General features: G+C 40.5%; 1 protein-coding gene across 1 annotated transcript in view; it reads right to left on the reverse strand.

Annotated features, from left to right (window-relative positions):
* Nucleotides 1–25,272, reverse strand: part of CD109 (CD109 molecule) — a 119,859-nt gene that overhangs the window by 34,378 nt on the left and 60,209 nt on the right. The window contains exons 8-23 of the mRNA XM_034766199.1: nt 22,834–22,930; nt 20,286–20,424; nt 19,772–19,881; nt 16,902–17,141; nt 15,215–15,316; nt 15,051–15,113; nt 14,107–14,283; nt 11,273–11,425; nt 10,474–10,548; nt 9,857–9,917; nt 7,884–8,016; nt 6,988–7,105; nt 5,088–5,201; nt 3,647–3,865; nt 1,655–1,799; nt 600–776 (exon numbers count right to left, since the gene is read on the reverse strand). Of these exons, the coding sequence (XP_034622090.1) occupies nt 600–776; nt 1,655–1,799; nt 3,647–3,865; nt 5,088–5,201; nt 6,988–7,105; nt 7,884–8,016; nt 9,857–9,917; nt 10,474–10,548; nt 11,273–11,425; nt 14,107–14,283; nt 15,051–15,113; nt 15,215–15,316; nt 16,902–17,141; nt 19,772–19,881; nt 20,286–20,424; nt 22,834–22,930 (2,123 nt within the window). The remainder of the gene's footprint in view (nt 1–599; nt 777–1,654; nt 1,800–3,646; nt 3,866–5,087; nt 5,202–6,987; nt 7,106–7,883; nt 8,017–9,856; nt 9,918–10,473; nt 10,549–11,272; nt 11,426–14,106; nt 14,284–15,050; nt 15,114–15,214; nt 15,317–16,901; nt 17,142–19,771; nt 19,882–20,285; nt 20,425–22,833; nt 22,931–25,272) is intronic.

Consider the following 25,272-nt stretch of genomic DNA (forward strand, 5'->3'; position numbering starts at 1 on the left):
AACTTCTGACAAGCTCTACTGTGAAGCTCTGGGGTGACCAAAGTCTAATCACCAGGCCAAGAAGAACTCCTGGAAACTACACCATTGAGAATATTTCTATTCACAGGATTATTTCTCCCTCTAGTGGGAGATCAGTCTAGGAAGCTAGGTCAAATTTAGACCTGGTATCTACTGTAGTCAAAGGAGTTCTATCCAGGATTAATCTGTGTTTTCTAACTAACTTGCAACCCTTTATGATGCAAGAAGCAGTTAGAAATACTCAGACTTATGCTGTTTTATTGTCAAGAGATAACCAGCTCCAAAAATGATTATATGGATCACCTTTTACAGGGCAATTTTACCCTGGAAAGTTACTATACACAAATGGCATCTTCATACTCAGCAGATCTTACTTTAGGGACAAATGTAAAATTATCTGACTTTTTAGTATTGTCAGTCCTGGGGAACCAACACAGCTACAAATAAGCAGGCTCCTCGTCTAGCTCACACATCATCAAAAGAATGGTGAATCAAATTCCAAATGCAGGGCCACAAATAAAGTATTTTCTACCAGTATGATATTTTTTTAAATCTAGGATCTTCCCTGAAAGTTTACAGACCTTCTCTCATAAATGATGTAGCCTTCAGTTTAATATCTTCCTTCAATTGCCTTGTGTTAGTCAGGTATTCCAAAACATAAATATTCGGAGCAAAATTTATCATGTTCTGTTCACCACAGCCATAAGGCATCTTAATCAGTGATTCCAAGCCATTGATAGAAGGCCCAAGAATATCACCTGAAAGATAAAATTAAAGTTCAGTGCATATAAATGTATGCATACCACATAAAGGGTGGGGTCACTTATACTGTGGAAGCATGTGATATGTTGCATTTTTCATGTCCCTTTAGCCATCTCATCTGCACACTGCCCACTCACCTATCTGCCCAGGGACTTATTCTAAGATTTCAAACTGCTCAGCAGTCACCGTTTTCAAAAACAAAATAGAACCTCCCACCCCGGGCCATGTTTCATTAATTGTACACATTTGCAATTTCTGTCCCAGAATTATACTGGCCTAGAGCTTCCTTATTAAAGGCTGAATCTCTAACCATATGAAAGAGACCCCTACATGACGAAAACACTAACTACCATAATATCCAAGTAAGGTTCAAATTCCTCTGTCTTAAACAGGCTCCATAGAAACCTCATTCTTAGCCCAGTGGATGATGAGAGAGGACTTTGGGCATTAATCAGGGCAGTATCCATCCCAACGGTCTAACATTACAATTAAGCCAATATGAGTATAAACAGTGTCATTAAAACCACAAATCAGCAACCACCTGGGACCAAATCTTGTTCACTTTACTCACACTGACCTCCACACTGATTTCAGTGAGATTAACCATATGAGGCAGGAAAGCAGACCTGGACCAAAGGAAGAACTCTGCTATATGGAGAACCCCTCTGCTAGTTCTGAGGGGAATTGGGTAGACTGGCTTCTCAAAAACAGTTATAATGACAGTGTCACACCATACCATATCTGGGAAGCTATGTGAGTTGAATGTAAATCCAACACAAGCCCAGCAGACAGTTTTATATTTACAGTCTGCAACAGAGTAAGACAGGTTGCCAGAAAATAAATGAAGGTGTAAATAGGATAAAATAATCCTTACCAATAACAGTGACTTGTACACTTTCACTGCCACTTACTACATCAGGAGGGAAGGTGAAATCCACAGTTTCTGATACAGTTGGTGGGTTATTCCCAGTCAAATCTAAAAGACGTGTCTGTGAATAAGACTGTTGCAGTCCCTCAGCCTATCAAAATAAACAAAAAGGATCACTTTAATCTCCAAACTTTATGTGCTATCTTTAGATTTCTCTTTGTGCTAGTACAAAAGTATCTGTCGGATCGTGAGATCTAAACTGCTGCTAACAAATGTTTTCTGCTACTTGCTAACACAGCAAGAAGTAGAGTATTGACTCATCTGAGCTGTATGCACATGTATATGTTTCTTAAAAACAGCAGGCACTTGCACCTGTAGTAATGGCTTATCAAGATGAATTGTTAATAACAAACAATAATATACAGAGCCTGATACAAAGTCCACTAAAGTCAGTGAGAATCTTTCCACTGACTTCAATGGGTTTTGGATCAGGACCATGGAGAAGAGCATTCTAGGACAAAGGTGTGTTCTTTCACACAAATGCAACACTGTAATGCTCAAAGCATGAAATTTTGCTCTCAGGGGGAAATTCACCCTGTGCAGAGGACAAAGTGGTGGGAGGAAGGAAGGGGATGATTCAATGGTTAGGAAGATGGCCACAAATGCAGGTTCAAGTCCTTACTCCACTACAGACTTCCTGTGTGACCTTGGGCAAGTTGTCTAGCCTCTCTGTGCCTCAGTTTCCCACCTGTAAAATGGGGATAATAGTACTTCCCTACTTCTCAGGGTGTTGTGAGGATAAATACATTAAGGATTGTGAGGTGCTCAGACATGATAGTAATGGGGGTCATATAAGTACCTACAGGTACGTCTACACTGCAGTTGCAAGCATGCCTCCCAAACAGACTCGCGCTACCTCTGCTCAAGCTACCGCGCTAAAAATGGCAATGTGCATGTTGCAGCATGACTGGTGTCACAGGCTAGAGACCTGAGCTTAGACCCAGGGGATCAGGCAGGCTGGGACTCAGGTGGCTAGTTCCAGCCACTGTCCGTTCTGGAACATCAACACTGCTATTTTTAGCATGCAAGTCTGCTTGAACTAGCACAAGTCTGTCTATCTGGGCTGTGAGGCTGGCTCCCAGCTGCAATGTAGACATATCCTTAGACAGTGCCAGCACAAGTCTGCTTAGAGGATGATGTGTTTGTCCTCTACATAGCGGTAAATTTCACCCTTAGAGTCCAAGCATGAACCCTTACTAAATTGCACTGAATTTAAAGGGACTACTCTTGCGAGTGAAAATAACTTGTTTGAGAAAACGATATAGGATTGGGCCCTTATACCTAACTTAAATAGGGTCACACTGGTGTAAAACACACAGAATTTGGATGGGAATTTTAGTTTCTTTATTTTATTTACAAATAATTTTTTGGCTAACTTTCCCTAGGGTGACCAGATGTCCCAATTTTATAGGGACAGTCCCGATTTTTGGGTCTTTTTCTTATATAGGCTCCTGTTACCCCTAACCCTCGTCCCGATTTTTCACATTTGCTGTCCAGTCACCCTAACTTTCTCCCACTCCCACAATGCAGAATTTGTCATGTTCAAGCTCTGTTGAAATAAAGTCAACTGTGCATTTAAATCCATTAAACTTTTTCTCAAAACAATATTATTTTACTTCTTACTGGATTATAATATAGTTGTAGCATCCATGGACCCAGTCCTGAAAACCCACGCTCGCCCATGTTCACCCAGTCAGACGATCAAGGGTTTGTAAAATTTAGCTATTTGTTTATATTTCTTAAAAGCCAGTCTAAAACATGTTAAGGAAGGAGTTCTTTAAAAGATAAACTTTCCGCTAACATTCACCCATTCTGAAAGCTTCAAGTCAAAACGCAAATAAATAAATATGCCTTTGGTTTGCCTTTTCACAACATTCTTCTTTTTAAGGGGATACCATCTCTGAATGCTTGAAATGACCTACGCCTTTGAATATTTACCTTCACTAAAACTTTCTGGAGGATGGCATCAGAAGCAGTGGGTGATATTGCTGTCACTTTAATAGAAATCTCTCCCAGCTGTTTTGGTTTGATTGGGAAATTAACAGTCTTTGCATCTTCACTTGGTACCAATACAGATTGCTGGTTTCCTGTAGCATTTATTTCATTGGATGTGATAAGAATTTCAAATGTGTCACTGAGATCAAGAGTCACCATAACCTATAAAAAGATTGCAATTCATATTTTTAACTGGAAAAACTCCCTTTTATAAACTGTCATTTTCTGTGTGTATTTAAAAATATGTTTCAGTTGTACCATCTTACTCACTGAAGAAACAGTAAGAATCCAGGGCTGGTGCAAGGAAGTTTCGTGCCGTAGGCGAAACTTCCACCTTGCCCCCCCAGCCCTGCAGCAGCTCCCCGCCCCCCCTCCACCCTGAGGCGCCCGCCACTGGCGGCAGCTCCCCCCGCCCTGAGGCACCTCTGCTCCGCCTCTTCCCCAAGCACGCCGCCCCTGCTCTAATTCTCCTCCCCTCCCAGGCTTGTGGCACCAAACAGCTGATTGGCGCTGCAAGCCTGGGAGGCGGGAGAAGTGGAGCAGCGACGGCGTGCTCAGGGAGGGGGCGTAGCAGAGGTGAGCTGGGGTAGGGAGCCCTGCGGCAGCTTCCCCCCCCCCCCCCCCCCGCGGCCCCCCCCCGGCAGCTACCCACCCCCCCGGCCCAGGGAGCCATGCGGCACCTCCCCACCCCAGCTCACCTCTGCTCTGCCTCCTCCCCAAGCACGCCGCCCCTGCACTAATTCTCCTCCCAGGCTTGCGGCGCCAAACAGCTGATTGGCGCTGCAAGCCTGGGAGGCAGGAGAAGTGGAGCGGCGATCGCGCGCTTGGGGAGGAATGCTGTAAAAAAAAAATTGGGGGCACCGCTTTTTGGTGCCCCCAATCATGGCACCCTAGGCAACCGCCTAGTTCACCTTAATGGTAGCACCGGCCCTGTAAGAATCTCAAGGAGATGTGATCACTATAGTATGTGTAAGCCTTGCAATGTCTGGCCAACATCCAAGAATCAGAGCAAGAAAACATGGACAAGAGGCAAAGAAGAAAAAGAAAGAACTGGAAGTTGATGGGAGCTGAAGATCTCAGCACTTCACAGGAACTACCATTCACCAAATGGAAGGGCTCAAGAACACATTATATGTCATACCAGATCCAACCATCAAACCCAGTATCCTATTTCTGGCCAATCCCATTCAGAGGAAGCCAAAAATATATAGTCCATTTGACTAATTTGGGTGCAATGATTTACATGTAGGAAACTAGATTTTCCTGACTCCTGTAGCATATAGTTCATATATTAAAGAGTGCCTCTAGAAGAACTGACAAACTTCAGAGCATAGCAAAATGGTAAGGGAAAAATACTAACAAAAAAGAGTTTGCCTATATTTACCTTGGTTGCTTCTTTCAAATAATTGAAGATATTTACTTCCAAAATAAACTGCTCTCCTCTGGTAACCGAGTAAGGAAGGTTCAAGGAAATGAAAAAGGGTTGAAAAGCTTCTAACTGGAAAACAAAATCATTATACAATAGTGAACCCCTGTGGTCATATATTAGCTATTAAATTTGCTACAGACAGTTTAGATTCCGATCTGTTCTAATTAGACTTCCCCATTGGTAAACCTGGATTAGAGAACAAGGTTACTTGTACTGGACAATTAGCATTAGGTAATATGCATTGTTTCTGATTTTTGGTTTTAACCGATAAACACCAATAAAACACACAATAAAAAAAATGAAAACAGTGTTTATCCAAAAATCACCAGACAAACACCAGAAATAGCTACTTGTAGTTAACGGTTTTTCTATGCAGGGCAGTAATGTGGACTACATGGGCATGATTTCTAAAACACACTGATGTGTTTCACATTAATTGGTCTGTGTAGATCCTGCTGATGCACACTAAAGATTCTCTAATGAGCTTTAACACAGTGCTGTTTGAAACAGTGTGACACAACAGCACACTAGGGAACATTACAAAGAGATTACTCAGTACAGTACAAAGAGAGAGCCCCGAAAAAGCCCAGTTTTTAGACATCTACATAGAATTCAAAAATTGCTAAAAATAAGCCTCAAAAAATGAAATTAACAAACCCTGAAAAACAGAAGCCCTAGTAATATGATAGGACTGAAGCATGAGCCAAAGCAACTATTAGGACAGGGGTTCTCAAACTGGTGTCAGGACCCCTCAAGGGGTCGTGAGGTTATTACATGGGGGGCCACGAGCTGTCAGACTCCACCCCAAGCTCCGCTTTGCCTTCAACATTTATAATGGTGTTAAATATATAAAAAAGTGTTTTTAATTTATAAGGGGGGTCCCACTCAGAGGCTTGCTATGTGAAAGGGGTCACCAGTACAAAAGTTTGAGAACCCCTGTTTAGTACAATAGCAAATGCCTTTTTCTGAGGACTCTCTTTATTACACTGCAATAAAACACCTGTGGCTGGCCGATGTCAGCTGACCCGGGCTCAGATTGCAAAGCTATAAAATTGCAGTGTAGACGTTCAAGCTCAGATTGGAGTCTTGGCTCGGACCAGCCACAGGTGTTTTACTGCAGTGTAGACATGCCCTCTAGCTCTGGTCACATGGGAGGAGCTGGGCTCTTGGCATTTTTGAAAAGACAGGCACTTCATATCTTAGGTGCCTAGAATGATTTAAAAGTTTAACTTCAGACATCCAGGTTTGAAAGCTTTGACCTTTCCCATCATTTGGGATCCTGTTAAATAATGACTTTCAACTGTTTTGGATGCTTAAGTAATGGATGATTTAAAAACGTGTCTCTCCATGACCCTATTTTCATACCAATAGGGAAGGATATATTAGAAAGCAAAATAATGGGCTCGTCTAATAATCTATTTTTTCTTCTTTATATATTGCTTTCTGAAAGTGCTGTAATTCAGGGTTTGTATTTTTAAGAATTATCTATATTAGGTATATTTTTGAAAATACAACATTTTTGAACTAAAGCTGTGAAATAAAGAAACGAAAGCAGGCAGCAAGCAGATGCACTTATATTCCAACAAAGACAGAACCCAAAGGCACAGAATCACTGTATATCATTATGCAGTATTAAAATTATTTATGCATACAGCAGAAGGAGGGATACGGTACCATAGATTTTAAAGGAGAACTCCCCACTGATTTCAGTGTGCAGTTCTGCTTAAAATGTGATTGTATTTAATAAGTATTAAAATAATCAGGTTGCTACTGTTCTTGTTACAATATAAAACTGAAAATAATAAACTGGGGAGTTATTACTAACATAAACTGGAACTATATTGTACTATGTTACCTCAACAGGAGCAGTTGTAATTCCAAGTCCAAGGTTTTCAGATATTACAAAAGCACTGGCTACCCAAGAAGTGATGGTATCAGGTACAGTAACTTCCATTGTTGTGTCTCTGCTGGATCTGATCATAGAAAAGCACATCCAAATTTCAAAAGTGCTAATTTAATGCTCAGTTTATAAAATGTTTAAGATAGATCATAAATGTAGTCTGAATTCTTAACAGGAAAGTTTGTTGTTTACCTTTTCTTCTTCTCCCAACTTTCTGTAAATATGTTTTTGTTAGTCCCCAAAATAATAATTAAATGGTGAATTTGAAATTACTCACTGTAAGACAATAAATCCCTGTATATTCTATAGAAATACCCTCCAGATGTCAGCTGTTTTCCCAAAGCTCCTGATACTGATGCTTAGTTAAATGAGTATCATGTACTGAAGCACCATACGGGTCAGATTGTGCCACCAATTTAGCAATTTTGGATGGTCTCATGGTTAAGACACTGGACTAGGGCTCAGTAAAGTAGGATTTAATTTCTGCGTCTACCACGGACTTTAGTGTCACCTGAGGTAAATCATCTAACCTCCCTGTGCCTCATTTACCCATCTGTATAAGGGACATAATACTACTTCCCTTTCCCCAACCTTTCTCTGTGTTGTTTATTTAGATTGTAAGCTCTTCAGGCAGTGATTGTCTCTTAAAATGTATTTGTACAATGCCTAGCACAGTGGATCTCCAATCTTAGTTACTGCCTCTAGGTGGTACTGTAATATAAATAGTAATAGGGATCAATGCAGAATCCTATTTAAAATGTAATAGTGCAACGTGCCCTAGAAAATAATTAAAATATGTCAGAAATCCAGAGCAAGTAAGTGTAAAAATCTGTTTTCCTCTAAGCATTTACCTAGTATTGGTGTCAATCCAAAGCCAAGTCTCCGGGAAATTTTTCCTTACATGTGGACTACTGAAAGCAGGAAATCCGGCTGCAGAATCTAGATAGTCATCGAAATCCGCACTGTAGGGTATCATCCCATCATCTACAAAGTTAAAATTATTGTCAAATATCAGAAAACTCTACATAGCAAAAAAAAATATATTAGCTCCTTGTTTCATGTATAATTATTTACAAACTCACAAGAAGTTTGGTAACAGTACACATGGTATTTCTGAATTGAATTTAGTGTTATTGCACTGTTATTTTCACTTAAAAACACAAAAGCATTGCACACGAAATTTAAGTTTGGCAGGTCTCTATGTCTATACAGCATTTTAGAGCAAACAGGAGCAAACCTCCCAGCTAGGTCATCAGACTTGGGCTAGCAGGTCTTGTGCTACAGTCTAAACGTAGCTGTATTGACAGTACTTTGAAGTTGCAGCTTGGGCTGGCGCTCAGGCTCTGAAGTCTGGGTGCGGGGCTTCAGAACTCAAGCTCCACCCAAGCCACAACCTCAAAGTGCTGTTTAGAGCACTAGTGTGAGCCCCACTAGCCCAAGGGCTCACTCCCGCTTGCTTCCAAATGCTGTGTAGACATACCCTACTCTTTAGGGGTATACATATACTCCATATAGTATGAATATAGCTATGCCAGGGGTGTTGAGCCATTGCTGTTTAAGTCAATGGGAGTTGCAAACACAAAGCACCTCTCAGGTCCAGGCCACTTACAGCCACTTCATGTCAAGGCGGCAGTAGCATAGACAGAATCCATAGAGTCCATAGGGAAAAAATGCAAAATAGCCTAAGTCCCATGTTCAGAAGCACCTAAGTTGATTAGGAGCCTAAGTCCCATCAATTGATTTAAGTACTTATGAAAGTGTTTCCCCATATTTATACCCCAAACTCTCCAAGCATCTCAGGTGGCAATCCTGCAAACACCTATTCATGAGGGTAGTCATTAGGGATGAAGCCAACGGGCCTTGTCACAGTGGTTAAGACTGCTCAGGTCAGTAAGCATTTACAAGATCAGACTCTTAAGATTTAATCATGAGCCTAGAATCTGATTTAGCCAGGCTGGATGCAACATAAATGACAGGAATTCTTCTCCCTAGATTGTAAAATAGCTGCAGATGTGCTCCACAGAGATTATTCAGTCATATGAAGTAAGGTTTTATGTACCCACAGACAGAGGGCAAAAGCATCTATGTAGTAGCCCTGCAGGCTCGATGTAATGAGCTCATGCAGAGTGCAACTCACCTCAAGTATATTTCACACAAATCTAGTCACCCAAGCTGCACTGGTGATAGGAACAGGGGTGGCTTTATGTTTTTTGCTGCCCCGAGCACGGCAGGCAGGTGGCTTTTGGCGGGCGGTCTGCTGGTCAGTTGGATTCGGCGGCATGCCTGCGGGAGGTCCACCGGTGCCACGCCATTGGCGTCCCCGCCGCCGAATTGCCGCCGAACTGGCGGACCTCCTGCAGGCATGCCGCCGAAAGCCGCCTGCCTGCTGTCCTCACGGCGACTGGCAGGCCATCCCCCATGGCTTGCCGCTCCAGGCAGGTGCTTGGTGCACTGGTGCCTGGAGCTGCCCCTGGATAGGAACCCTCTCCAGCTGTGGAGGAAGGGTCTGTATTTGAAATATCTATTTCAGGAATTTGTCTTCAAGCCCCGATGGATCTTTTGTCACCGCAGACAACAGCATAATCCTGACAAATACGCAAAATACACGCTGTTAAAGAAAGTTATTCAAATCAAAGATAAAACATGTAGGCCAAATTCGCCCATATTACACCAGCTTACATACAGGTAAGTCTATGACTTCTGTGGAGTGACTCTGGGTTTTTCCTGGTGTAACTAACCAGAATTTGGCCCTGTTTGTTTATCTTTAACTCTTCTGGACCTAGCAGATAACAATGGTTTGGTTATGCCAATTTTTATTACTTACAGAGAACATCATTCTTGTCTTCTGGAAGGTTTGCATCAGTCAATACCCAGAGGTTGCACTTCTGGATAAAAAAAAAAAAAACATACAATCTATCTCAGTACAGGACATGCAAAGTACTCGTTATCTTGTTTTTTGTTTCTTTCGTTCTTTTTAAATGTCTTTCTTTCTTTTTTAAATGCAAGTCAATTTTTAGCAAGTCAAATGCATGCCATAACAAATGCTATTTTCTGACTGAATCCTTACCACACCATCAGACATCACTTAGGGTGGCATGACGTTTTAGCATTAAAAAAAAAAAGAATTAAGTACAAAGACTTCAGTGGACTGATAGTTCATCTGCATGTTTTCATTTTGAAATGGGCACATAGTGATGAATTTCACTATTATCTATTAAAATTCTGTGACTACTTTCATTTTTAGACTTTTGTAAAACAAAATTAAATTCTTCCCCAAAACAAATTGATGTCCTCTTGACAATCACAGTAGAAAGCATGAAAATAGTGCATTGTCTACAGTTTTCAAACTTTACAAGGCATATTTAAATATATTTTCCTTCTGCAGAGGATGTATAAACAATTAAAGAGAAAAAATCCAACTTCTAGATTTAAAAATGATACCTGAAAGACACTGAGAGGACTTCTGATTGAGTCAAAATATTGTGCTGTGTTGTACAAATGTAGTTCATGAAGCACCTAAGAAAAGAAAAAGAAAATAATGCAAATTGTGAAAGCAGGATGCAATTCTTTAGATAAAATATTCTGTACAGGATGTTAATTTGCAGAGCTATCCCTCAAACAGTAGATCTCTTGCCTCTGGAAAATTGGAGTTACCAGATGAATGGGGTTAGGCAATAATGGTTTACACTAGTGGTGGGCAACCTGCGGCCCATCAGGGTAAGCTGATTGCAGCCGCGAGACATTTTGTGGACGTTGACTGTCCGCAGGCATTGCCCCCGCAGCTCCCTGTAGCCGCGGTTCGCCATTCCCAGCCAATGGGAGCTGCAGGAAGTGGCGGGCATGTGTGAAGAGCTTTCCTACTTTATTTGGTCCTAAAAGAAAAATGATTTGACTGTGAAAACATAGCAGTTTGATGGACAAAGTTCAAAAGTGTTGGAAAAAGAAATGCTGAGTGGAATATTAGTCCTCGAGCATATCTAAGGAATGAAAACTTACAGGACAGAACAATTATAATTCCAAATAAAGGGCCTCATCTTACAAATAGTATACTCATAAGCAGCTCACTAATGTTGATAGACTACTTGAATGAGTAAGAATTGTTCACACAAGTAAAGGTTGCAAGATCAGTCCCAAAGTTGCATTTATATCTATATAAAATAAAACATAAAAATTGTTACATTTCCATAACCTTATACTTTTCAGAAATACACTGTATGCAAAGCTGTTTTCTTTTACTTACACTGTCTTCTGTAATGTCACTACTTTCTCCCAGGAGCTTTGTACTTTTGTCAACAACTGAGAGTCCAATTACAGATCTGGGTTCGGTTACACTGATTTTAAGGGAGACTTTCTCAGATGGATTGACTTTATCTTTATTCCAAGATATTTTGATCTAAGAAAAAGAAGAAAATTATGTTGGTTTAAATTACATAGCAATATTTCAGGGTCAGCCAAGAGCTTTCAATCATGAGCTTTTTATTTTAATTAGTCGTAGCTGAGAATCTGGTTTTGCTGGGGAAGGCATGGTTCCCACCAGCTCTTGGAAGGGGCTAAGGGTTTACATGCTGCTCCCTTAACCCTCAGATTCCTTAGATCTGTAATTGGCAAGCACCAGCATCCCCATGGACATCCTTTGTTTCTGTGATGGCCACTATCTTGGCCAATAATGAGTATTGAAGGGACCACTAGAGCAAAAAGGATGAGTCTGAGCTAAAACGCCAGGTTCTGTAGTTGGAGCAGTCACACTCACATCTTCTGTGGGTTGGGAGGGGGTTGTGTAACACACTCTGACCAGTGGGTTACACTTTCAATCTGCAAACCAGCCCCACAGGTTCCAGCTGGCCCTTTCACAGCTATTCCAGTACTTGAATAGGGGGTTGAGGAACAGATGCCAGTTCAGTATTCCTGTTTCAGATTAATAATTTTGCCCTTTTCTTAATTGGAGAACCAAATTTTACTCTAAACTCTTGACTGGAAAAATGAATTGGAGAGAAACAGGTCTTCACAGCACTACATTCATTGTGAAAAGTCTGGGCCAGTGGCAAACATACTATCAATGGCTAAAGTAAATGTGATTATCACTGCTTATTATACTGTAAATAAGACAACAGACTGATTCATGAAGAGAGTTGGGTTTGGATTAAATGACATTTAAAACATGGTTGCCGAGTTATTTATTGAAATGAAATGCAAGAACAGGCTATAAATTACCCCCAGAAGTAACTGATCATGTTTCTGCTGCACTTAGGAAATGTCAATAGCTACCCCTCACAAAGAGAAGTAGAAATAGCTTGGAATTTTTGTAGCTTTGAAGAAGATCAATTATTTCATTATATCCCATTGGTTTCCAAAATCTGAAGTTTTCAGTGGCTCAAATCATGAGGCTAATATTTAATTCCCATTAATTCATCTTCCCAATTTTCCATTATCTCTGTATTTAAGATTCCCTGGTTTTCTCATTTTTAAATTGCACTTTAAACACATACTTATATTTTGGCCTGTTCCCACAAACCCATGCTGACAAAACTAGTCCTTACTCAAAGGTTTGCAAGAACAAGCCCTATCTCTGTAATATAAAGTATACTGTAATCTTCACTAGGAGCTGAATACAGCACCACTGAAGTCAATGGAAAGACTCCCATTGACTTCAATGGAGCTGGATAAGGCCCTATATGCTTTCTTGTTACAAATATCTTCTCCTGTTTCTGATCTTAAACTTCTGAGTTTTAGCTCTCAGCTATGTTATCTGTATTGATTGTTATTTTTAATTTATTGAACTTTTAAAAACACAGATATGCAACACAGCATGAATGTGTCACATGTAGGGTATGAACTGCAGCTTTCTGACCCCCTTGCCACACAACCTGTTTATAACACCACAAAAAATGCTCAGCTCCCAAGGATGGTTCCAAAGAAAATTGTTCAGCATATTCATAGATTCCAAGGCCAGAAGGGAGTATTGTGATAATCTATAACACAGGACATAGAACTTCCACAAAATAATTCCTAGGGCATATCTTTGAGAAAAACATCCAATCCTAATTTTAAAATTGCCAGTGTTGGATAATCTATCACAACTCTTGATAAATTGTTCCAATGGTTAATTACCCTTACTGTTAAAAATGTACACCTTATTTCAGGTATGAATTTGTTTGGCTTCAACTTCCAGTCATTGGATTGTATCCTACCTTTATCTTCTAGATTGAAGAGCCCATTATCAGATATTTGTTCCCCATGTAGGTACTGACAGATTGTAATTAAGTCATCCCTAAACCTTCTTTTTGTAAGCTAAATATACTGAGCTCCTATGAGGCATGTTTTCTAATCTTTTAAACATTCCCATAGCTCTTCTCTGCCCCTCTACAACATCCTTCTTGAACTCTGGACAACAGAACTGGATGCAGTATTCCAGCAGTGGTTGTACCAATGCCAAATACAGAGGTACAATATCCTCCCTACTCCTACTCGAGTTTCCCCCGTTCGTGCATCCAAGGATCACATTACCCCCTTTAGCCATAACACGTTTGACTCTATTGAACAGGAGAAAAATTTCCACTGGCCAACCTTGTCCCAGATGCCACTTCTGTATTGCCACAAAGAGAACTGGCAGTACTCATGGAGGGAGTGTTAAACAGTCCCTCTATGCAACCTCTCCACAGTTTGGTTCCTCTCCACACAGCAGAAACATGTTCATTCCCGTGTGTTTTCTGCCTTCCAGATTCATATCACAGCTGGGAGTATTGCTCCTCTGAGAGGACAACACTTGTATTTTCTGAGTAGGGCCCTTCTGGATCTTTCTCTAGTCCAGTTCTGGGGGAATCACAGTTGAAGAAACTCTCTCCTGGTTTTCTATGATACCAGTATCTTCCCAATGTCTCTTCAAACAGTCTTTCACATAGGGCCTGAACCAACTGCCAATGAAGTCAGTGCGAGTCTTTCCACTGAATTCAGTGAGCTTTGAATCAGGCCTACATTGAGGAGGATTTTTATATCTGCAAATCTTCCATTCTGAACTATTACTTAGTATGTAAGACATAAAGAAAGTCATTGCAAACTCAGTCTTTGATTTACTACCTTGTTTTCAAGAACAGGCTGAATAGACAGAGTCAGGGCATCATTTACAACTTCCCCATTCTCATCAATATAAAAGATACTTATACACGCCACAGGAGCCCAGGAATTTTCTGGTTTTAAAGTGAACGTTGTCAAAACCTCTGTGCCTACAGCCACTATCTGTTCTTTAGCTACCACCTGAAAGGGAAAATAAAATGTCCAAGTTATAATAAGATACTAACTGTATTACAATCACAAATCAACACCATTCTTCACTTCAGTGCCGAGAAAGCTCACCAAATATACATTTCAGACCTCCAATCCCAACAAAACCAACGAAAGACCATACTTAACATTTTTGTTATTCCTAAGACATAAAAAACAAGGAGAACCACCAGACTTCCAAACTGTTAATTTAAAAAAAAAAAAAAAAAGCAGCCTTCTCTTACATTATAAAAAAGAAAAAATAGATTTGTGCCCTATTTCAGGTCAAATGTGAGATTCTAAGGTCACACTCGGTCAGCTTGCTGTTAATAGAAATCTATGCATCTAACAGCAAGCATCTGGATCATCAGAGGTTAGAATGTACTGTGATCCCATGTGGATTCTTGGAGTGGAGGGGTTGGAAATGCACCCCTGCCCAGTAGATGAGCACAATCTAATTAGTGAGAGCTGGCACTGCTGCTAAGGTTCATCAGCTAACAGAGCTGGCCTGACAGAGGGGAACATACTCCTCCCTTTAAAAGAATGGCAGAGTGGCCTCTCACATACAGCTCCAAGGGGACAGACAGTGGGACTCCCTCTGAGCAAATACAAAGTAAGGACTGGATCCATTGTTTTTACCGAGCAAATCAATAATAATCAAATCTCTTAAATATTTAATCACATTTTTTTTATTCATTTGACTTTATCTCAGGTTGGTAACAATCACCTCAAGTCATACACATGTAAAATTGGTACGTTACCAAATAACTGATCTCCTTTATTAGCTTGTTGCTTGCAACACTCAGCTCGAAAGGAATCCCAACCTAGAGAAAAAACGTGATGATAGGGCTAAATAGGTGTCCATGATGAATACCTGACAGTAATGTTTTATTGGCAAGTATAGCTTCATATGAACATGTGTTACCTTTACATCTTGTCTTGGTTTTTTTATCTGGAGATAAGTCATGCTGGGGGAGTTGAATACACCATGAACTGCTATGTTAGTTTCACTATCAAGGAAACTAGCCTGTAAGACAATACAAAAAAGACTGTTGCTAGAACTATAAAAATCTATTTAATGCTCATGTATATGCTATCATTACATACTGTATGAAACAGACTAAAAATGTTATATACATTATATACATATGGTTTCAACATAGTTCAGGTGGCCAGATTATCCAAGTGAAAAAAACAAGACATGCGGCATGGGGATGGGTGAGTTCATGGTGAAGAGCGTGGGCAGGAAGGTACACCTGGGACTTGTTTGGCAGATTAGAGAGAGGGCATGAAGGTGCCTCTTCCCTTTCTGTAGCAGCTCAGCAGAGCTTGGCGCAGCTCTGAAGCAAGTTTACAAAATGGGGAAAGATTTTTCGATAACCTTACTGCAAGCCTGGAACAACCTTAAGAAACTGGGAGATTCCTGATTTTCGGGGACAACCGACCTGAAGTGGTGAGAAGGAGAAAGTGCCAACATGAGACTGGCCTGAGATGCATTGATCCATGATCCCCATATGTGCGGTCATTCTCATCAGTCCAGCTGCCCACAGGCTCTGACCAGGTGGTCAGGTTTTGCAAGGGGGTTACATAACACCATTTTTTTTCCCCAATCAAAACTGCAGGGACCCTAGGAAGGCCCTTGAAAAAGGACATTCAGGGCCATGTGGTTGCCATTCTCATAGTACTCATGTATGGCATGTCACGTAAAGCAATTAAGCAGTGATTAGTTTTCAGATTTTTTTAAAGCACTATCATTAATAACATTAGTAATTCCTTGGTTGGTCATATCTCCCATTAGTTTATATCAACTAGTTATTCTCATTGTGGTCTGTTTCTATTCAGTTCTACTAGTATAAAATCCAGAGTAACTCTACTGAAGCCAATAGAATTATTCTAGATTTACACTGGTATGATTTAGAGCAGAACCTGGCCCCATGAATTTCATCTAGAAACAGCAACAGCTGGTGAGATAGCTCAAACTCAAACCAGGTACAATCACAATTTTCCAAAGATCTCAGAATCTTGTCACTACTCATGGCCTTGACCTGAATATTAATCCCACTTCTTATTTTAACACCCTGTTCTCCCTTTCCCTCAGAGGGGATAACATTCACTGTGCCATTCATCAAGTGAGCTATGGAAACAAACAGACAGGGAATCACCTGAAGTACAACTAGAGTTATACCTTCCCTCTTCTTCCTCTAGGGCTAATCCCCAATATCTTCAAGCTCTCATATGAGGACCAGAATTCTGACAACACAGACGAGTGGATAAGGCACTAGCCTGCACCAACAGAAGACCTGGCTTCTATTTCTGGTTCTGCCACTGACCTAGTGTGTGACACTGGGTGAGCCATTTCACCTTTCTGTGCCTCTGTTTCCTTTCCCATCCATTGTCTGTCTTGTATACTTAGTGTCTGGCAGTCTCTCTCGCTGTGTAGGTGGTGTCTAGGACAAAGGCCTAGGTACTACTGTAATACAAACAATAAATAATTGCTCCCCACACCAGCTGTTGCATAAGTCAGAGGCAATCTACTGTTGAAAAGCCACTACAGTCTCATTCTTTGAATTGTGCTGGATTAATGCTTTGAGTTTTCATGATGTAAACAATACCTTAATAAGTAGACTCATCGTATTAGTCAGAACCGGGACCTCAAGGTGAATTATTCCATTTTCTGGGACAGTATAATTTAGGATATGCACTGTCTCATTTCTCTGCTGCACAGCTCCATTTTCGTACACAGAGAACACAGCATGGTGAGGAACTGTGTCTGACTGTTCTGCAGTGACTGTGACAAAATTTTCTCTCTCTTCGGCCGTCAGCTGATTTTTGTCAAAACGTGTTACTTTTAGCTAATAACAAAAAACAAGGAAGTCTTCATAAGACAGGCCACAACATACATCCAGGATTCACAAGATGTAACCATACGTTCGTTTTTATTTTATTTTTTTATAATGGAGATATCCATCTCCTAGAACTGGAAGGGACCTTGAAAGGTCATCGAGTCCAGCCCCCTGCCTTCACTAGCAGGACCAAGTACTGATTTTGCCCCAGATCCCTAAGTGGCCCCCTCAAGGACTGAACTCACAACCCTGGGTTTAGCAGGCCAATGCTCAAACATGACATAATTATATTTTTAAAACAGCAGTTATCTTCAGGTTTGTAATACACCTCTACCCTGATATAACGCTATTCTCGGGAGCCAAAAAAATCTTACCGTGTTATAGGTGAAACCACGTTATATCAAACTTGCTTTGATCCATCGGAGTGCGCAGTCCCGTCCCCGTCCCCCTCCCCCATTCCCCCACCCCCCCGGAGCGCTGCTTTACCGTGTTATATCCGAATTCGTGTTATATAGGGTCGCGTTATATCAGCGTAGAGGTATGTCTATCAGGACACCTCAACTCCCTAAGTCAAATTCCAGGTCTGAAACTTCACATAGGGAGTGTCCAGAGAAGAGCAACAAAAAATGATAAAAGGTTTGGAAAACCTGATCATGAGGAAAAGTTAAAAAACTGGTCATGTTTAGTCTTGAGAAAAAAAAGACTGAGAGGGGACCTGATAACAGTCTTCAAATATGTTAAGGGCTGTTATAAAGAGGACAGTGACCAATATTCTCTATGTCCACTGAAGGTAGGACAAAAAGTAATGGGCTTAATCTGCAGCAAGGGAGATTTAGGTTAGATATTAGGAAACACTTCTAACTGTAAGGGTAGTTAAGCTCTTGAATAGGCTTCCAAGGGAGGTTGTGAAATCCTCATCACTGGAGCTTTATAAGAACACTTTGGACAAACATCTATCAGGGATGGTCTAGGTTTACTTGTTTCTGCCTCAGCACAGGGGGTTGGACTAGAGGACTTCTCTAGGTCCCTTCCAGTCTTTCTACGATTCTATGATACTGACTCTGACTGGTAAATGGAATGGAAAGCAAGACAAAGCAGGCACAATGGGAAACCTTCCCCTTTCCAACTGTGAAGATTACTAGTGTTCTTGTGAAACCACCGCAGCACCCCACAGCTAAGTATGCACCTTGAGCGCCAGTAGCAACAAGGGTTAGTCCAATGTCTAATTCACGTGTAGGAGGAACAGAATTGATTCAGACATGGGCTCATCAAAAAGCCTGAGGAAAAGAAACTGCACAAAATTTGCATAAAGTCCCAAAATGAGCACCCCCCAGTACACAACTTCCCCACTTCAAATCCCCCAGTTACCTTCACAGATTATATCAGTTCTCACATTCCATCAATCCCTTCCCCCATAGCATATCCAGTCTCCTCTCCATCCCACACTCCATAAATTCATCCCCCACACAAATACAGTTCATCTCTCTCCCTCCCTAATCTAAAGTCTAACCCTCCCACCAGACTGTTAATTCTCCCTCACCCCTCAGTCCATTAATTTGCCTCCTCTGTGTGTATCTCATATTGAGAGCTCTACTTATCAGTAGCTGCTCCTTATGTGTGGATAGTTGACACTCCCTCTCTTCGCTTGTCAGCTGCTCAGCACTGGTACCAGCTTCCTCCAATACCTCCCACTGAGTCTTGCTTTGGAGGATAAAGTGAATGAGGACTGGGAGCAAGCTGAGAGGATGGCAAGGGAAGGGAGAAGAACCAAAAGCCAAAGACACCTGTTGTGAGGCCATCGTCTTCAGCTAAATGGTGAGGTTAGGCTGGCCTGCTGTGAATTCTCATATTCAGCACTTGCCATTTATCTATCTGGATCCAAGTTTTTCACAGCTTCAGCAAACAAAAAACTTCACTTGGCTCATTTCAACAGGCTTTAAAGTGTTTCCCTTTTACATGGTGCAATTGTGATTGCCTGTTAAATGCTGACATTGTCATAGAGTAGAAACCCTTTTATCAATCTAGAATTGGGAACATGAGATTTAGTTAAATGACAGGGGGTTAGATAAAAGGAGAAACACAGAGGACATAACCCAATTTCAAAAACCAGAGGTTTTTATATAAGGAGGTGTTTGGATAAACAAGTTTTATAGGATTCTATAAAACAGCTAAGTAATAAGCTAAGTAATAAGCGTATGTTAGTAAAAGCGCGAGATTCATTAGCTAACAGAGTTATTTAAAAAATCCAGACTAGCTATAGAGTGTTCTGACTGAACAGAAATATGGTATCAAAATGGAAAATAATCAGCCCTGATGCAAATCCTAAAGACCCTGTGAAAAATCTCTTTTCCTCCAGAACCTTCACCAATCATCTCCAAATCCATCCCATGTACCTGAGCCAATATCCATTCTACAACATTTCCTATTATTTTATAATTTTCTAGTGCAAATGACACTCATGCTAAAATTGCCGGCACAAATACAATGAAATAAGAGGTGTCCTTAGAATAAATTTGTAAATTCCCCCTAACACTCAGCAGACATTTTTAGCTAAGCAGAACCATAAAAGGAACACTGATTATTTTTCTTACACAAGAACTATCTTGATGAACAAACCATAATTAAATAGAAGAACTTACAGTAGCTGTGAAGTTCAGAGAAGGCTTTAGAGTTCTAGCATAGTCAGAAAAGTCAATGATGTAGTCATTCTGCTTTGGAAAGACAGTGGTGCTTGCATTCTGAGTGATTCCTGTTGGAGTAATCATGAGTGTTCAGAAGACATGATTTAATGTATAATCCTTTTGAAAGGCTTCTCTTAGCTCTTCATGATACTGAGGAAACTCTCTTGTATTTCAAACATTAATTCCAATCACCCCTGTTTCTGCTGTTGTCACTATCCTTCTCACTGGGGACTCCAGTGCCTTGACAATCCAGGCATACGCACTGGTACCCTTTCCCTCAGCGCCAGATCCCTGAGGCTGCACAGTGCTTCCATGAGTTACACTGCTCCACTCCACACATTTGCCATCCTCCCTATTCTCTCCCATGATTTGAAGGGTACAGCTTTTTGAGCCCTTCTGCATATAAACAAACTGCTAGGATATGGCTCGATTGTTTGTTTTCTATAGCAACATCATATTGTAAGTAACATACCTGTAAGTGATTCTGTAACTACAGCTATAATTTCTGTTGGCCCTCTGTAAACTATATCACGCTGATACCGTGCATGTTGGACAGTAGTTAAGTTTTCAAACTCTGCGTAATTAAAAGTGAAGTTCACAGATCCATTTATCTATAATGAGAAAACAAAGATCTTAATTTGTTTGACTGGATTTTTTCCAATGGAGTCATCAAAACTCAAAGCACTTAAAATCAGGACAACTTTTTTTTATCCATTATTTCTAGTTAAATCGGATAGTTCCCTCAATAAAAAACTACAATTACAGTTCATGAATTAAGATATTAATACTTTGTTTTGGTAATCATCATTCTTGTTTACTATCATTCTATCATCAATAACAGTCTTTTAACTGTAAGCACCAATAGGGTCTGATCCTGGCAAATTTTGATGTTTTATTATGAATATTCGTTATCTATAGACTGCCAGAATATTAGTGCATGGTACTCTATAGTGAAATACAAGTCCCTGCCCAAGAAGCTTAGAAGTGGAGCATATGATCCTGTAAAGGATGTGGTTAATTCTCCATCACTTGAAGTCTTTAAATCAAGATTGGATGTCTTTCCAAAATATATGACCTAGCTCAGCCGCAAGATATGGGCTTAATGCAAGAATTACTAGGTCAAATACTTGTCCTATGTTATACAAGAGGTCAGACTAGATTACCATAATGGTCCCTTCTTGCCTTAAAATCTATGAATAAAGTACTGAGCACCTACTGAGACATAGCATAGTGAGAGATTATAGTAAACAAAAAGTGAGGAGAGATGACCAGAATGACAAAGGTTACAATGGTGAAAGACTGAGATATGCTTATTAGTTATTAATATCTGTATGATGGTAGTATCCCGCTATAAGATTATGGCTGGGGCCCCAATGTGCTGGCTGTTGCACATAACGTAATTGACACAAGAGACATACATCTTGTTAGTCACATATAAGGGTGAGGGTGTTTCTGTTGGCTTTTTCTTTTCAATATATTGAATGCATTAAAATGTTGGGCGAAAAACAGGCAGGTATGGAGACCAGCAATGGAAGAGTAACAGGAAGAAGTGAGTTTAGATGAAAGGTGTGAAGGAGAATGTGGGTGATTGGCTCAGAGTCGGGGAAGATGCTTTAAGTACAGAGGGTGATATGAAAAAAGGCCTGGAGTGGCTTATGAGAAGAGAACAGGAGAATCAACAAAGAGCAGTGTACTTGTGGCACCTTAGAGACTAACAAATTTATTAGAGCATAATCTTTCGTGAGCTACTGCCCACTTCTTCGGATGCATATAGAGTGGAACATATATTGAGGAGATATATATACACACATACAGAGAGCATGAACAGGTGGGAGTTGTCTTACCAACTCTGAGAGGCCAATTAAGTAAGAGAAAAACATTTTTTGAAGTGATAATCAAGCTAGCCCAGTACAGACAGTTTGATAAGTGTGAGAATACTTACAAGTGGTAAGACAACTCCCACCTGTTCATGCAGTAGCCCACGAAAGCTTATGCTCTAATAAATTTGTTAGTCTCTAAGATGCCACAAGTACTCCTGTTCTTTTTGTGGATACAGACTAACATGGCTGCTACTCTGAAAAGAGCAGTGTGTGAGCAACACAATAGGAGGCAACAGAAGAAAAGATTCCCAATGGGGATAGAACAAGGAGTACTTGTGGCAGCTAAGAGACTAACAAATGTATTTGATCATAAACTTTCTTGGGCTAAAACCCACTTCATCGGATGCATGCAGTGGAAAATACAGTAGGAAAACATATATACACACACAGAGGACATGAAAAAATGGGTGTTGCCATACTAGCTATAACAATAAATGGACACAAATCAGACGTCAAGAATTATAACGTTCAAAAACCAGTCGGAGAACACTTTAATCACCCTGGTCACTCAATTACAGACCTCAAAGTCGCAATACTCCAACAAAAAAACTTCAAAAACAGACTCCAATGAGAATCTGCAGAATCAGAATTAATTTGCAAACTGGACACCATTAAATTAGGCTTGAATAAAGACTGGGAGTGGATGGGTCATTACACAAAGTAAACCTATTTCCCCATGCTAATTTTTCCCCCTACTGTTACTCACACCTTCTTGTCAACTGTTGATAATTAGGATGGCCCATTTCCACTACAGAACCTTTTTTTTTCTCCTGCTGATAATAGCCCACTTTAATTGATTACTCTCGTTATAGTTAGTAAGGCAACACCCATTTTATCATGTCCTCTGTGCATATATATTTTCCTACTGTATTTTTCCACTGCATGCATCCGATAAAGTGGGTTTTAGCCCACGAAAGTTTATGATCAAATAAATTTGTTTGTCTCTAAGGTGCCACAAGTACTCCTCATTCTTTTTGCTGATACAGACTAACACGGCTACCACTCTGAAACGGGGATAGAATGTGTGTTTATAATTGTTGATGAGGGTTTATTCCAATAGTTCATCTTGGCAGTGAAGTGGATGCCGAAGCAAAGTTCTTACATTCATAAAAACTCTACAAATTGTCAACAAAGACTCACCTCCAATGTTTTAGTAACATTTCTCTTGCTCCCCCAATAGGACATAGGAATGCAAGTGACTGTTACACTTCCTCTCACTGGCTTTCCATAAGTATACCTGAAACATGACAAGAGAGATCATATGAACCATTATCACATGGCTTTGGATTTCTGAAAAATTTACAAGACCGAAGAATAAATAAAAAATGTATCTGATGGCATTAAATAAAACTACAGCACATTTGTACTTTGAAATGATGAGAAGCTTTTAAAGCTGGCATCAATTGAAATTCATCAAGAGCATGAGCCCACAAATTGTGGGTGAGGAATGTGCACAGAAGTGGAAAGTGCTGCTCTTTTCCCCCACAGCCACTTGGAAGTCCATTATTATTATAAAACACTGGTCATCCATAGCAAGGTGCTGTACAATCCGAGAACAATCAATATCAAAATAACTACAGAAAAACAATAATTGGTCAGACTTTTTACATTTTATCATTTCATAATAATTATGACATTGACTCACAAGAAAAAGAAAATGTCAAACTTTTAAAATGCTTTTGAACAAAATGTGACTTTCACGCAATTTTAGTGCAGTAGAGTTTAAAGGCTGTGAGGGAGGAACTTGTGTGCCCTTTGAGGATTGCACTAATCTTACCAGATGGAGCTAATACAGACCAGGAGACCCCAATTTATTCAGACCTAATTTTTAAAAGATGCCTGGAAGAGTAACCATAACGTAATACATTGATCTATCATTCTTCCCAAAAAAAATCCCGAGGCATCCTACAATGCAAACATAATTAAAAACAGTAAACAAATCTTTTCAATTTTAATTTGAAAGCTAGAACAAATTCAGGTTTTTGAATGTCATTGGGAAGCTTAGTCCAATTATTGTGAAGCACAGATACTAAACTGCTTTGCCGCAAATGCTTCCAGATTATGTTTAAGGAAAACCAATAGCTCATCAGACTCAGACCTCAAACAACAGCAAGGGAAATTAAAAAGAGCAAATCAAAAAGTGACTCTGGACCAATATTGTTAGTAAGCCTGCAAGTAAGCACTGTAAGTACTGTACAATCAATATGGAATTACATTGGCAACTGTTACAGAGATTTTAAAACAGAGACGCTGGAAAAATATCATCAAATATCTTAGTTCCAGGAAAAAATTTCACAACAGCATTCTGCAGCAACTGCAGTCTTTTAGAGGACAGGCTGGAAGACCTAAAAATATGAGTTAGCCTTAATTATAGCTGATTAATGTAAGATTTTGTCATGATTATTTTTAGTAAAAGTCACGGACAGGTCACAAGAAATAAACAAAAATTCACGGAAGCCATGCCCTGTCTGTGACTTTTGCTGCTGCAGCTCCCTGGTTTCCCCCACCACCATGGTTGCTGGGAGCTGTGGGGTTCCCCCTTCGCCCATGGCAGCTGGAAGCTGCTGGGGGGGGGACACTCTGCCCACAGCAGCTGGGAGCTGCAGAGTGAACGTATTTCCCAAAGAGAAAATGGGACACCCCGACCCACTTGCCCAAAGCATCCCCGCACGAGACTGTCACCCATGGCTGGAACCCTGAGGAAGGCCCCCTCAGGAGTCTGTTCCTGTCGCTGGAACATTGCAGGGGGGCCCCTGTCGCTGCTGTAGCCTGCCACTGCAGCCATGCCAGGGCTGGCTGCCAGCTCCAGAGTCCCGCAGCTCCTGGGGCTGAAGCAGAGAATGTCACGGAGGTCTCTGGAAGTCACGGATTCCGTGACTTCCATGACGTCCGTGACATAAACATAGGCTTTGCTATAATCAGTCCTAGAAATGACAAAGTCATTGGGCAACATCCCTGTGTATTTCATATCTCAATCTGGTAATATTACAAACATGATAAAAAGAAACACTGACATATCAGAAGATAGTGTAAATCTCAATGCTTTTTTATCCAAAGGCAGTATACTTGAATTATCATAAAAATATCACTGGGGGTAAGCCATGCCCAGTATACAGCTAGGACCAATAAAACTTCAGAACTGCAAGGGATTCAAATTCATAGAATCCTATGACATCCAAACCTGATTGCCTTGCAACAATCAGTCATAACTGTAACCATTCTATCACAGTTACATGGAAGAGTTAAGTAAACCTATATACATAACACTGAACCCCAACTCACACTGGCAAATTCTAGACACCAAAGTATCTTTGCCATCTATCTTATGGGTTTCTAAGTCCACTCAGCTCTGTAGTATGCAAGTGCCTTCCATGTCACATAGACTGGCAACAGCAAAGTCCCTTGTAAACTTCATGGACTCTCTAGTTCATCTGCCTTTGGGGATTGCAGAAAGCTCTATTTGGGATGTTTTGGTATGAGGGTTTTTGAGAGGGATGGGAGGACTAGATCTTATTTTCACTCCCACAGCCCAGTGACACTATCACAGATCAGTGAAAGAGCCTGTCACAGTGCATAACT

The sequence above is a fragment of the Trachemys scripta genome, chromosome 3 (genome assembly GCF_013100865.1).
Source record: "Trachemys scripta elegans isolate TJP31775 chromosome 3, CAS_Tse_1.0, whole genome shotgun sequence".
Taxonomy (NCBI): domain Eukaryota; kingdom Metazoa; phylum Chordata; order Testudines; family Emydidae; genus Trachemys; species Trachemys scripta.